The sequence below is a fragment of the Arvicanthis niloticus genome, chromosome 6, assembly GCF_011762505.2.
Source record: "Arvicanthis niloticus isolate mArvNil1 chromosome 6, mArvNil1.pat.X, whole genome shotgun sequence".
NCBI classification, from domain to species: Eukaryota; Metazoa; Chordata; class Mammalia; order Rodentia; family Muridae; genus Arvicanthis; species Arvicanthis niloticus.
The window spans coordinates 43,573,223-43,587,829 of record NC_047663.1 but is presented as its reverse complement, the minus strand read 5'-3'; the positions used below and the strand labels follow the sequence as shown (position 1 = coordinate 43,587,829).

The window sequence follows — 14,607 nt, the reverse complement described above, 5'->3', positions numbered from 1 at the left end:
GGAATACTTTTAAATGCTGAATGTGATTGCTGCTGCTGCTACTTTGTTTTGTTTTGTTTTTGAGATAGTCACTGTGTAGCCCAAGCTAGACTTGAATTTCTTGAATTTTCTGTCCTCTTGCCATTGCCTTAAGTGCTGGGATTGCAGGCATGTGCTGTCATCCTTCTTGAAAATTCCTGAGCTGGGCATGCAGTTCAGTGTCAGGGTATTGGATTAGTGAGTTCAATCCCTGGTACTACCACTCCCCACAAAAAAGAAAATTTCTTTTCTTCTTTTCCTCTAACAAATCTCTTGGTCTTCAGGAAATAGAGTAAAAGTTTTGTTTTTTAAGATTTATTTATTAATTTACAAAAAAACTTGCTGGGCAGTGGTGGCGCACGCCTTTAATCCCAGCACTTGGGAGGCAGAGGCAGGCGGATTTCTGAGTTGAGGCCAGCCTGGTCTACAGAGTGAATTCCAGGACAGCCCGGGCTATACAGAGAAACCCTGTCTCAAAAACCTAAATATAGGGCTGGAGAGATGGCTCAAAGGTTAAGAGCACTGGCTGGTCTTCCAGGGGTCCTGAGTTCAATTCCCAGCAACCACATGGTGGCTCATAAACATCTATAATGAGGTCAGGTGCCCTCTTCTGGCCTGCAGACATACATGCAGGCAGAATGCTGTATACATAATAAATAAACCAATCTTTTTTTTTTTTTTTTAAAAAAAACCTAAATATATATATATATCTTTATGGGATCAATAAGAACTAGAAGGCAGAATAAAATTTTTCCAGGAGCAAATGATTAGGCCATTTCAACTTGTAACTTATTTCCTTTAAACAAACTTTAATATTAAAAAAAAAAAAAAGATTATTTATTACACAGCGTTCTGCCTGCATATATGCCTGCAGGCCAGAAGAGGGCACCAGATCCCAGTTCAGATGGTTGAGAGCTCCCGTGTTAGTTGCTGGGAATTGAACTTCAGACCTCTGGAAGAGCAGACAGTACTCTTAACCTCTGAGCCATCTCTCTAACACAAGGAAAAGTTCTTAACAATTTAGTGCTGGCTTTCCCCATTTTTCCAATTAAGTATGGTTTTTGAAATTAACTGATTTATTAAAACTGCATTAAGTATAGTTAGGAAGTAAAGGAATGTATAAACTGAGACTACTTAATATTTCTCCAGGGTCTCCTCATTTCTCCTTGTGTTTATAGCAAGTTTATCTCTATTTGTTGTTCAGGAGTAGTGGTGGGAATGTCTATGTGACCGTGGTATCCTGTTCCTGTTTCTCAGGAGCTTTCTACTCGAGATGGTGACCCTGCTTTTCATACACACCAGCTGTATTTGGTAGATTTACGGATTTCCTGGACAACCACCAACAGGGACATTGCCTTTGGCTTATATGATGGCTACAAAAAAGCAGCTGTACTCAAACGTAATCTCTCTACTGAGGCCCTGAAAGGTTTGAAGATTGATCCTCAGATGTCAGCCAAAAAGCCAAAGCGGGGTATCCCACCTAGTGCCCAAGTCCCACCTCATGTCAGCACACCCAGCTTCAGTGGACGACCTGACAAGGGGTCATCAGGAGGTAGGCTGCCGCAGACGAGACTATGCATTTAGGTTTAGAACATGAACATGTATTTGGAAAAGGGCTTGAGAATGACTCAGTTGTGACTGATTCCATCTAGATAGAGATGCGGAGATGAAAGTATCATTTATTTATGTTTGGCCATCTTGGGTTTATATTGCTAATAATGAGGACGCTTCAAAAGTCTGATCCTGTGGCCAGGAGGAGATCAGCAAGTGCTGGGGTCAGAAGGGAGTTAGTAAGAGAAGAAGCAGAAGTTAATTGTTACTTGCTGGTGTAGTTGAACACATTTTTAATCTCAGCACTCAAGGCAGAGGCCAGCCTGGTCTACATAGCAAATTCTAGGCCAGCCAAGGCTGCATAGTAATACTTTTTCTAAACAAAACAAAACAATAACAAAAAAGAATTATTTTTCAAGTTTTCAATGTTGGACATTGAACTAAGGTTCTTGTACATTCTAGGCAAATACTAAGATCATATCCACAGTCTTGCATCATTTTACTTTGTTTGGGCAACAAAGATTTAAGTGCTTACTTAGCTGGCATAAAACTGAAACACTACCAGGTTCTTTTTATCTGTATCACTCTGGGGAAAATCTTGAACTGTAAGTAAGACTTGGCAAGAAAGGAAGGAATGGGCATTGTAGGCTATAGCAGATATAAGGGAATGCAGGTTAATGGTGCCTGTGAGAACAGGTGAGAAGTGTCAATGCCACAGGAGAGGAATTCAAAGAACAGGGAAGGAAATGAGGTGAGGACTTAAATTGAGTTGACTTTGGGGTATGGCATGATTGGAATGTGTGGAAATGGGGGGAAGGGCAGTCAGTGCAGGGAATGGCCTGGATAGAAATGGAGTTGGGAAAGAGTGATGTGTGCAGAGACGGTGAGCAGGAGCGTGAGGAGTGGGTTAGAGAGGTCATTGGGGCGAATATCATTGGGATACTTTGCACATAGGTCCCATTAGGAACAGAGAATCATTAAAGTCTTTGACTAGACTGTCATAATTAGATTTCGACAGTTAGAAAGGTAGCTCTAGCAGTGTTGTGTGGGAGGACTGGCGGTGGACAGACGAATGAGGAAACTATCACAGTCTTTCAATAGGAGGCAGCAAGGACTGGAAGGAGGTGGAACAGCTAGGATGGGTAAGAAGGACAGAATGCCACTGTGCATATAGGAGACTTGGCTGCTGGAAGGAATTAAAATGGGAAAAGCCTGTTATATATAGCACTGTAGAAGCAGAGACAAGCAAATCTCTGTGTTCGAGGCCTTACTGGTCTGCATAGTAATGTATATTCTACATATATTCCACACGCGCGCGCACGCACACACACACACACACATATTCAGGCAATACACCATACACTTGAAATAAAAATAAATAGAGCTGGAGAGATGGCTCAGCAGTTAAGAGAACTGAGTGCTTTTCCAAAGGTCCTAAGTTCAATTCCCAGCAAGCACATGGTGGCTCACAACCATCTGTCATGGGATCCCATGCCCTCTTCTGGTGTGTCTGAATAGAACAGTGTACTCACACATAATAAACAAACAAACAAATCTTTAAGATAAAAATAAGTAGAAATCTTTGAAGTAGGGGAGGGTGAGGATACCTAAAGTCTTGTGTCTGGTGATTTGCTGGTTTACTGTTAACAAGAACATCAGAAATAGAAGAGCCATAGGCTGAAGAGGTTTGGACATACACCTGTGGTAATGGTAGGATATCTAGGTTAAAGCTGACAGCATCTGGAAATGAGTCTAGCTTTACCCTAGAAATAAGAGTTTCAGACCTTTCTTCATGGAGCTAAAACCTGATGCCAAAAAGATGATATTGTTGTTGATCATGGCAGATACCTTGCAAAAATATTTTTATGTATTTCACTAAATTATTACAAGAGCCTTATGTGGTAGTTGCTCTTATTTTACAGATAAAGAAAGTGAGTCGCAAAGTTCTAAAGCAAGCTGCCCAAAGTCACAGTTGAGTAGTGCTAGAGGGAGGGTCTTGACCACAGGCATACTAGTCTAGTTCTGATGCTGCTTTTGACCATAATATTTGTTAGACAAATTACTAAGAGAAAGGTCTCGGGAGATACTTCTAAGACCTCTCTGAGAGAAGTAGCAAAGCCAGCATAGGGTGCCATGGCTGACAAGGGAGTAGAAGAGAATAGTCACAACTAAGTAGTATGAGAAAAGAAGAAAAGGGACTGGGGAGATGGCTCATCAGTTAGAGCACTTGATGCTCTTAGGGAGCACCTGGGTTCAGTTCCTACCACTGTCTTGATAGGGGCCTTAGGAACAAAAATAGTGCCATTTAAACTGGTAATTCTATTTCTATTGGAAATCATTCACTTTTATTTTTATTAACATTGAAGGGGAAGTAAATATGGCTTTTGTCTTATCCCTTTGGGTCAAGGGATGGGTAGGGTGAACTGGACCAGTGTTCCAGGTTCCTAGACAGGAATTAATGGAAGTTCAATGTGGCCCTGCATGTGTTCTCTTTCCCTTTGAGACGGTGACCTTTCCCCACTTGTTATTTCTTTGCCAGGTGCTTACATGTTACAGAAGCTGATTGAAGAGACAGATAGATTTGTAGTATTCACAGAAGAGGAGTCGGGTATGAGTGACCAGTTGTGTGGCATTGCTGCCTGCCAGACAGATGACATATACAACCGAAACTGCCTTATTGAGCTGGTTAACTGCCAGGTATCTTTTTTTAAATAGGAGACCAGTATCAGGCTAGATCTCGATCAGAATGGTTACTTTCCTGCAATTTTTTTTAAAAAATTAACGTTAGGGTTCTACAAGCTTGGTGTGGTGGGATACACCTTTAACCCAAGTGCTGGCACTTGGGAGGCAGAGCCAAGTGGATCTTTGAGTTTGAAGACAATATAGTGAGACCTTGCCTCAAAAAAGGGGGTTGGGGTGGTTCCACTGTGTAGCTCAGACTGGCCTCAAACTTGGCTGTTTTGCCTTGGTTTCTTGATTGCTGAGGTTATGGGCTTGTTATCACCAAACTCAGTGCTTCTTCACGTATAACCGAAGAATGGATGGCAAGAACTCAAATTTATACCTTTCTATAGGCATCCTGAGTAAGCACTTCCACATATAAAACCCAATAAAACTTCTCTGTAAGCTAGAGTTAGCAGTAATCTGAAGACCCTTCTCAGCCCTCTTTGTGTCTAAAACTGCATTTCTCTTTGACGTAGATGGTTCTTCGTGGAGCAGAGACAGAAGGCTGTGTCATTGTGTCAGCTGCCAAAGCCCAGTTGCTGCAGTGCCAACACCATCCAGCTTGGTATGGTGACACACTGAAACAAAAGACTTCCTGGACTTGCCTGTTAGATGGCATGCAGTATTTTGCCACCACTGAAAGCAGCCCTACTGAACAGGATGGCCGACAGCTCTGGTTAGAGGTTAGTCAGCCTGGGTGGGGAGATCCATTGTGTATCTCTAGCTTTCTGTAGTTAGCTCCTTTAACTAGAACCACTGGGAGATTGCTCACAGTACCTACCCTTCTGCGTTAGTAGAAAAGGAAGTTGCTGACACCATGAACGGGAGCAGCCTCCGTGCTATAGGAACAGAGTGCTTTTCTCTCCCGTAGCATTGTTTTATTTACCAGCACTACGGTAATTAGACAGGAACTTCTTTCTTTTTTAGTTTGTAGTTCTTCAATAAATGTCACATAAGCAGGTAACTACGAAAATAGACAGTGGGTCTGAGAACTTTGTTTTGTCTGTTTGAGACAAGTCTTGCCATGCAGTGTGGCCTCAAGCCCAGGTGGCCTAGAACTGGGCCTTTGCCTTAGCATCTGTTGTGCAGGAAACATGTGCCACATAGCTAAGCAAGTTTTTTTTTATAGCTTTTCATAAAGATGATTGTTTCAGCAGTCATTGTTTTTTGTTTTTTTTTTCCCAAGACAGGGTTTCTCTGTGTAGCCCTGGTTGTCTTGGAACTTGCTATGTAGACTAGGCTGACCTCAAACTCAGATATATGCCTACCTCTGTCTCCCAAATGCTGGGATTAAGGGCATGTGCCATCACCAACTGGCTAGGATATGCTCTCAGACTTACTGGAGGGTTGATGATCATGAGGCAAATCTGGCTAGTATTGTGTATTATTATTTACATATTTGACATGTGGTAAGTGTGTACATTAGTTGTAGGATTCAGTTACATCTGATAAAAACCAAAATAAAAAACATGAATGATGATAATAAAATGAACCAAAGTAATAACTTCTTTTGTAGATCTTCTTTTCCCTGGCCAATACTTTTGCAAAGGAACTTCTGGTTCAATCAAGGCATCCTCAAGTATAATGATGCCAGACACAGATGAACATTTAGGTCAGATGTCAAGCCAAGTATGGCCAAGTTAGCCATAGGAAGTTAGCCAACAGTGTCTGTTACCAGTAATCTTAGGGGTAGTCACAAAAAGTATCTTAACTGGAGTTCTGGCTCAGTGGTAACATTTGGCTAACATGGATAAGGCCTTGGGTTTGATCCCCACAACCACCAAAAGAAATAAGGATGTAGGAGTGGTAATTATCGATGTAAAGGTGAGCAGAATTTTCTGGGTCTACCATTTTTAGGTAATGTCATCTTTTATAGTTGAAGGCTTTTTTTTTCTCCCCTAAGTTGCATTAGCATTAAAATGGATATCCTTGGAGTTAGAATATGATTTTTTTTTTCTCCTCCATGTAACTTTGTGATTCAGTAGATCTGCCACCATCCAAATCCTGGATCTCTAAGATACTTGTGTGTGTAATTATACACACACATATACACACATACATATATAGAAAGGGGGGAGAGAGCGAGAGAGAGAGAGAGCGAGAGTGAGAGAAAGAGAGAGAAAGAGAAAGAGAGAGAAAGAGAAGGTTTTTTATAAAAATGTCTTTGTGAGTCTGCCATTTATGTATGGATGCCCTCAAAGACCAGAAGAGGGTGTCAGGTCTAAAACTGAAATTATAGGTGATTGTGAGCTGCCACGTGGATGCTGGTCCTCTGCAAGAACAGCAAGTGCTCCTAACTGCTGAGTCATCTGCAGCCCCTAAAGCCCCTAAAGCCTTGTGTTTATTTATTCTAATGTGTATGGGTACTTTGCCTGCATGCATGTCTGTGCATTCAATGTGTGCTTGTTGCCTACAGAGGCTAGAAGAGGGTGTTAAATCCTATGAGACTGGAGTTACAAGAAGTTGTTAGCTGTCCAGTTGATGCTGGGAATAGAACCTTCATCTTTTGGAAGAACAGCCAGCGAGTGCTCATAACCACTGAGCCTTGTCTCCAGTCATGAAGCCTTGACCTTACTGCTTTGATCTTTCATGCCACTTATTCTGTTAGTTACCCTGTTTTTGTTTTTGTTTTTAAAGTAGGTGTATGTACCAGTGAGCATGTGGTGTGTGTGCAATGAATATGTATGTGCCTGTGCATTCACAGAGGCCAGAGGAAAGGGCATTAAACATCGATCATGTTGTGCCTTATTCCCTTGATACAGGGTCTTTCATTGAAACTGGAGCTAGGCTGGGATCTAACAAGCTCCAACATGTTTCTGTCTTTACCTTCCATAGAACTGGGATTACAGGAATGGCCATGCCTGGATTTTTACATTGGCGCTAAGGATTTAAGCTCAGGACCTATTATGAATGTGAGAGAGCTCTGTTGATTTTAGAGGTTAAAAATAGTTTTGTGGAGTCAGTTCTCTCACTTTTTCATGTGTATATGAGTGCCTAAATGTCTGTATATATCATCTGCATGCCCTTCGACACCAGAAGAGGGTGTCAGATCCCTAGAACTAGAATTACAGGTAGTTGCTTATGTTGATGCTGGAAACCAAACCCTGGTCATCTGGTAGAACAACAAATGCTCCTCACTGCTGAACCATCTCTCCAGGCCCAGTCTTTTTCCCTTTTATATGAGTTCAGGGTTGAACTTTGGTTATTAGAGTTGTTCAGCAAGCATTTTACCTACTGAGCCATCTTGGCCCCTGGCTGTATTTTTTGAGGTTTCGATGAATAGTATTAGCTGTTGAGCACTTGATAAGTAAACTAGACTGACCTCAAAGTCCAGGAAGCCCAGAGATCTGTCTTCCTCTTATCCCAACTGCTGGGATTACATTGTGTCAGCCCCTAAACCTTGGTTCAGAGTAGTTCTGTCTGAAGATACAAAATGGCAAAAACACAAAGAATGTACCAGCTACTCATCATGCTTGTGTTTATAATCCTAGCATTTGAGAGATACAAGCAAAGTGGAAAACTCCCAAAAAAATGTTGTTAGGTGATTTTTTTTTAATTATGTAAACATCATAAAGTGTCTTTATATAAACTAAGATGACCACACTATCATTGGGTGATACAACCTCTTGTATTTGTGAGAATCTCAATATGTATTCTAGACTGTCATGGAACTATGTAGTCCAGGCTGGCCTCAGATCTGTGATGATATTCCTGCCTCACAGCTTCTTGCTGGGATTACAGGTATGGGACTAACATTGGGCCTGTAATCTGTCACTGACTGAAGCCTTCTTTTGCAGCATATGACTCTATTGGAAACATGGCCATCTATGGTGGTGTTAGAATAAACCACCTTTTCCTAGGAGCTAAAGGTCCCTCGATGTGTTTGCAGGTGAAGAATATTGAGGAGCACCGGGAACGTAGTCTGGACTCTGTTCAGGAGCTGATGGAAAGTGGGCAGGCAGTGGGAGGCATGGTTACCACAACCACAGGTCAGCTCTCTTCCCTCTCTGAGTAAATATGTATCCCAAAGGGGCCTCATTTTCTTATCTAACCTACCTTCTGCATTTTTCCTTTCTTTTTGTCTCAGTCTGTATAGGCCAATCTGTCCTCAAGCTCATGAGCTTCGGCATGAGCTACCATATGGTTTTTATTTTATTTTTGACATTACTAGTGATCAAACTCAGGGTTTTTTGTTTTGTTTTGTTTTGTTTTGTTTTGTATTATTATTATTATTTTACATGCCAGGCATTTGCTGTACAGGGCAAACCCAGCCCTGTCTATCATCTGTTTCTTTCTTTCAGATTGTCTGTCTGTCTTGTCTGTGACAGGGTCTCCTCACTTTCATGTATATTAAACAAGTCTAGAACTCACAGAATAGCTGTTACCACACCTGGCCCCAATTTATCTATTTTTGTTTCTGTTTTTTTTTTTTTTTTTTTTAAATGACTTATTTATGTGCATTGGTGTTTTGCTTTTGCTTTGTGAGGGTGAGGGTATGAGATCCCCTGAAACTATATTTACAGACAGTTGTGAGCTGCCATGTGGGTTCTGGAAACTAAACCCTGGGTCCTCTGGAAGAGCAGCCAGTGCTTCCAACCACTGAGCCATCTCTCCAGCCTCAGCTTATCTGTTCTTAACATCAATGTATGTTGAAGTAATATTATTTTTTGCCAGTCTAGACTGGAGATAGTTTTGAACTTCCTTAGACATAATATTCAGATGGGAGCATTTATCATACCTTTTATGGAGAGTCTCTTTCTTTTTTTCTTTTTTCTTTTTTTTTTTTTTTCCACTTCTTCCCAGATTGGAACCAGCCAGCTGAAGCCCAGCAAGCCCAGCAAGTCCAGCGGATCATTTCACGTTGTAATTGCCGGATGTACTATATTAGCTACAGCCATGACATTGATCCTGAGCTAGCAACTCAGATTAAGCCACCTGAGGTTCATGAGAACCAGGAAAAGGAGGATCTCTTAAAGAAGCAGGAAGGTATCCAGGCTTTTAGGTTTTTGGAGAGAACAAGGGATTTATGAAAGTAGTTTTTTCCTTTGCGGTTTTAAGACAATAGACATTAAAGGGGTTTCTGTGCGCCATTGGCACTAACATTTACTTGGCTCTGCATTTTGTAGGTCCAGCCATCAGAACAACCTGTACTCTTAAAGGAGACTGGGACAGTGGTTATTATTTAGGATTCTGAATGAAGCATATTTCTATTCCTGGGTGCCTCTTCTTTCCTTTGTGTTGGATTGACTAATATGCGTGGTTCCAAATTTTCGATAGCCTGGGTATGGTGGCACATAACTTTAATATCCACACCCAGAAGGCAGATGGAGTGAGTTCCAGGCCAGCCAGGACTACATAGTGAAACCCTGTCTCAAAACAAAACAAAAATAAGGGTTAGGAGATTGAATATTTAGGGAGAAACTTGAACCTGTTACTTAACTACTTACAATTATCAGGGGCTGTGGATACTTTCACTCTCATCCACCATGAATTGGAAATTTCTACCAACCCAGCTCAGTATGCGATGATTCTGGACATTGTCAACAACCTGCTTCTCCATGTAGAACCCAAGCGAAAGGTGAGCATGAGCCCTTCTAGAATCAAGTTAGGCTCACCTGAACTTTGATTGTGCCATTCTTTTTGATCCCAGTTGAATAAACTAATGCTGGGCTAGTGAGATGGCTCAGTGGATAAGAAAGAAACTAATACTTCACCCTGAAAAAAGGGTACTTCTATTGGTACATCTTCTTAGTCAGTTACAGCTATTAGAGTTCATATTGTTAATGTTTAAGTGTCTCTGAGACTGTATGGCTTGTTCTAGCCAGGTCTCTACTCAGTCACTTAGTTACCACTAACAGTGGTAACTACACATTTTTGCCTCCATCTCTATCCTGTGGACCTAGCTTATGAAATCTTATGAATGTGGACTGCAGATCTTTTATACTGACCTACCCCTTACTCTTGCTACTGATCATGACCCGTAAAGGTCAGTTTTCCAGAAGAGCACCATTCACTTTTCTACAAGACTTAACCTTTTAAAAAACTTTAATTCAAGGAGCGGGGATATTCCATTAGTAAAGCATGTGTGAAGCTGTGGGTTTTATTCACAGCACCACACAAAACAAAAAAATACACTTTTCCCTTTTCCCTTCTTTTAGGAACATAGTGAAAAGAAACAGCGCGTCAGGTTCCAGCTCGAGATCTCTAGCAATCCCGAGGAGCAGCGCAGCAGCATATTACACCTGCAGGAGGCTGTGCGGCAGCATGTGGCCCAGATAAGGCACCTCGAGAAGCAGATGTACTCTATCATGAAGGTAGTCATCCCGGGCAACCTGAGGACAGATCTCCTATGATAGATACGGAGGATCTCGTAAACCTTCTCTTGGTTCCTTAGTCTTTACAGGATGACAGCAAGAATGAGAACTTGCTGGACCTGAACCAAAAACTTCAGTTACAGCTAAACCAAGAAAAGGCCAACCTACAGCTGGAAAGTGAAGAACTGAACATCCTCATCAGGTACCCAGCAGCCAGTCTCAGCCAGAGCTGGTTTCCCTTTTGTGCCCAGATAGTCTTTAAGTTTAGTGTATATTCTCAAAGATTGGTGTAAAAGTAGATACAGGTATATAGCTTTCTGAATAAGCCTTGCTGAGGTTGGCCAAAGAGGTGAGTGAAAACAGAAAAGCCCCTCCTTTGGGTTCTCACTGAAGTGCTTCCTGGAAAAGGCTTTGCTACAAAATTGAGTAGTTGAGAAATACCACTTTCATGGCCTTAGTGTGTTTCTGAACTTCAAATACAGTAAAACTAATCAGTAAAGAACAAAGGTGACGATATAATCATAGGCATAGTGCTTTACTAAGAAGCCATAGAACTAAAATATCAGAAATCTGTTTTATAGCTCAGGGTGTCAGAAACAAGACATCGGGGGTGGGGCTTGGTGGGGGAAGGCATTAGCCGGAATAGGTTGGTCTCTGGGCTTACAGCCTGCAGTATTATAGGGTACTCCGGCTGTGTGTTCTTTCCCTTACTCCTTTGGCTCTTCGATTCGTGCATAGATGTTTTAAGGATTTCCAGCTACAGCGAGCCAATAAAATGGAGCTTCGAAAACAACAGGAAGATGTGAGTGTGGTCCGTCGCACTGAGTTTTACTTTGCTCAGGCACGTTGGCGTCTGACAGAAGAAGATGGACAGCTGGGAATTGCTGAGCTGGAGCTACAGAGGTTCCTTTACAGCAAGGTATTAGGGTAGTGCACAGTCACACAGCAGTAGCCAAGTTGGAGGCATGACCTATCTCAAGTGTTCAGTCCATAGATTAAAAAGGGGGCTAATTGTATTTATTAATGATGGTCATGATTAGAGACACATCAGCCTGTAATAAATGATGTAGGTGTATAGGTAATTAATCAAATGCTTCTTCCATTAAGAAAATTATTCTTAGAACTAAGGCCCAGAGTGAAGTAATCTATCAAGTTGAGTTGAAATAGTGCCATTCTGATATTGACAGCATTTCTGCAGTTACCCAAGGAGAAAGAATATTACAATTACAAAAGATATTTGAAAATGAATGAGAAATTTAAATGCCACAATAACTAGGAAGTTACTAACATTTAGTGGTTTAGCTAGTATTACTTAGGAGAAACAATGGGTTAGAGGGTATATTGGTTGCATAGGAGATTGAAAGAGGTGTTAGCAGAGTGTGATGGTGCTTATGTTTAATCTCAGCATTCCAGATATATAGGTAAGGAGGGTCAGCAGGTCAAGGCTAACCACAGACACACTTTGAGGGCTGTTCTGGACTTATGAGATCCTGACTTACAGAGGAAAGAGAAAAATGAAACCAGAGGCTTAGCTTATTACCTTATAATGAACAGAACAAATCTGTCTTACAGGTGAATAAGTCTGATGACACAGCAGAACATCTCCTGGAGTTGGGCTGGTTCACTATGAATAACCTTCTTCCCAATGCTATTTATAAGGCAAGTCTTTTCTTGGGATGTAGGAGAATGGGATTTAGGCAGGGCCTTGTACATGATAAGCACTCTGCTAATTTACATCCCCACATTTATACAGCAAGACTTACTTTCCCATTCCTAGCCCACTTATCTTTGCTTCAGGCTAAAGGGCATTGTGATCTGAGATGGTACAGATGGTACAGCTTGCCTAGCTTAGCAAAGACCATTGCTTCAGTTCTCCTTCTACAGAACATTTGTGGTTTACTTTTAAGTTGTTTTTAAAAGATGTAGAGTTGCCAGGCAGTGGTGGCACACGCCTTTAATCCCAGCATTTGGGAGGCAGAGGCAGGTGGATTTCTGAGTTCGAGGCCAGCCTGGTCTACCGAGTAAGTTCCAGGAAAAAACAAAAATTGTAGAGTTATTGGCTGCTCTGTCCTATAGGTGGTTCTACGGCCCCAGAGTTCCTGCCAGTCTGGCAGACAGCTAGCCCTCCGCCTCTTCAGCAAAGTCCGACCACCTGTTGGTGGTATCTCTGTTAAAGAACACTTTGAGGTTAGTAAACAGTACCTTGGGAACCCATGATCAAAGGTTAGTTCAAAACCTAACTGTTGCACTAGTTAGTAATAAAAGACAAGGGTAGTACTTGAGCTTAATTGCTTCTTTATCTCCTCTTTCCCTCTTAGGTAAATGTGGTACCTCTCACCATCCAGCTGTCCCATCGGTTTTTCCATAGAATGATGGGCTTTTTCTTTCCTGGTCGAAATGTGGAAGATGATGAAGTTGGAGATGAAGAAGATAAGTCCAAACTGGTGACTACTGGTAAGAATTAGTTATACTAGAATGCCAGGAGAATGGAGTGGCAGCCCTAAGCAGCTTTACGAAAAGTCTCACTGTTGGTTTGCATGGTTTTTCATAGGAATACCAGTAGTGAAGCCTCGGCAGCTGATAGCAACAGATGATGCAGTACCACTAGGCTCTGGGAAGGGTGTAGCACAGGGCTTGACCAGGAGTTCTGGAGTCAGAAGATCATTTCGAAAATTACCTGAGGTATGGCATGTGAAAATCAAAGAAACTGAATGTAGTGGTACCCTCTAGAATTTCAACACTTGGGGACAAGAGCTGGAAGATCATGAGTCCAAGGGCAGCCTGAACTGTATGAGATCCTGTCTCACAAAAGCAAAAGAAGCCTAGCATGGGGATACACGCCTTTAATCCCAACACTTGGGAAGCAGAGGCAGGCCAGGGATGATATACAAGAAACCCTGTCTAGACCAAAGCAAAAGAAACAACAACAAAAAAAGCAGAAGAAACCAAAAAGTAAAAATTATTTTAGTATGTTTAAGAGATTTTTTTAAATGGGGTATTAATAGTTTCTGTGGACCTGGCTGGGTGTTCCTTTGTCTTTAGTCTTCTCTAGAAGTAATATTTAGGATCTTGGTTTGCTTTGGTGGTTTTAGGGCTTTATGCTCCTTTTCTGTCTCTCCTAGCACCCAGTTGATGATATTGACAAGATGAAAGAGCGAGCTGCCATGAACAACTCCTTCATATATATAAAAATCCCACAAGTTCCACTGTGTGTCAGTTATAAGGTATATCCCATCCAAGCACTTTCTAGAGCAAGAAGGGAACTAAAGATTAGACAGGGTGACAATCAGGCTTCTTGTGAAAGTGGGCCATGGGTGACAAACCTGTGCCTTCTGCTTTCTGCAGGAGTCAGCACCATTACCAGATTGAGAGGGAATGCAAATATGTAGGTTGCTGTCATAGGAATTATACTCAAAGTACCGGCTTAAATTCAGAATGGAAGCTGATGTAATTTTTCCTCTTTTACCTCCTTTTCCTGATGCAGGGTGAGAAGAACAGTGTGGACTGGGGCGACCTTAACTTGGTGCTACCCTGTCTGGAGTACCACAACAACACGTGGACATGGCTGGACTTTGCCATGGCTGTCAAAAGGGACAGCCGGAAAGCTCTGGTTGCCCAGGTATCCCGCCAGGGCTCATGGCTGTTTCGTTAACAGGGGCTGGCAAGCAAATTGCCTTCTTAGGAGCCTTCTGTTCTCTATTAAGAGATAGCCAAGAAAGGGGCAGATAATGACTGATTCTGTCCTTGTTTGTCCATGCCTTTGCCCCCCAGTATGATTAAATATCTACTTTTTCATATATATTGATTCATTAATTTTGAGACAGTTAAGGGCTTCTAGAAGATCAGCTTTATGATTGGTTCTGATTAGATTGTAAGCTTCTTAAAAGCAGAGACCATTATCTGTATACTTTGAAGTGCCCTGTTGTGCTTTGCATGTAAGTTTAATAAATCTTTGAATTGGTTTACTTTAAATTGTGCAGCCTGTTGCACTAATATTTTT

At 41.7% G+C, this 14,607-nt stretch overlaps 1 protein-coding gene across 1 annotated transcript in view; it reads left to right on the top strand.

Moving 5' to 3' along the window:
• Positions 1-14,607, top strand: part of Bltp2 (bridge-like lipid transfer protein family member 2) — a 29,469-nt gene that overhangs the window by 14,035 nt on the left and 827 nt on the right. Inside the window, exons 24-38 of the mRNA XM_034504293.2 lie at positions 1,276-1,570; positions 4,109-4,266; positions 4,770-4,976; positions 8,183-8,282; positions 9,097-9,279; positions 9,750-9,871; positions 10,452-10,607; positions 10,688-10,809; positions 11,346-11,526; positions 12,180-12,266; positions 12,684-12,794; positions 12,926-13,061; positions 13,159-13,289; positions 13,730-13,831; positions 14,092-14,226. Of these exons, the coding sequence (XP_034360184.1) occupies positions 1,276-1,570; positions 4,109-4,266; positions 4,770-4,976; positions 8,183-8,282; positions 9,097-9,279; positions 9,750-9,871; positions 10,452-10,607; positions 10,688-10,809; positions 11,346-11,526; positions 12,180-12,266; positions 12,684-12,794; positions 12,926-13,061; positions 13,159-13,289; positions 13,730-13,831; positions 14,092-14,226 (2,226 nt within the window). The remainder of the gene's footprint in view (positions 1-1,275; positions 1,571-4,108; positions 4,267-4,769; positions 4,977-8,182; positions 8,283-9,096; positions 9,280-9,749; positions 9,872-10,451; positions 10,608-10,687; positions 10,810-11,345; positions 11,527-12,179; positions 12,267-12,683; positions 12,795-12,925; positions 13,062-13,158; positions 13,290-13,729; positions 13,832-14,091; positions 14,227-14,607) is intronic.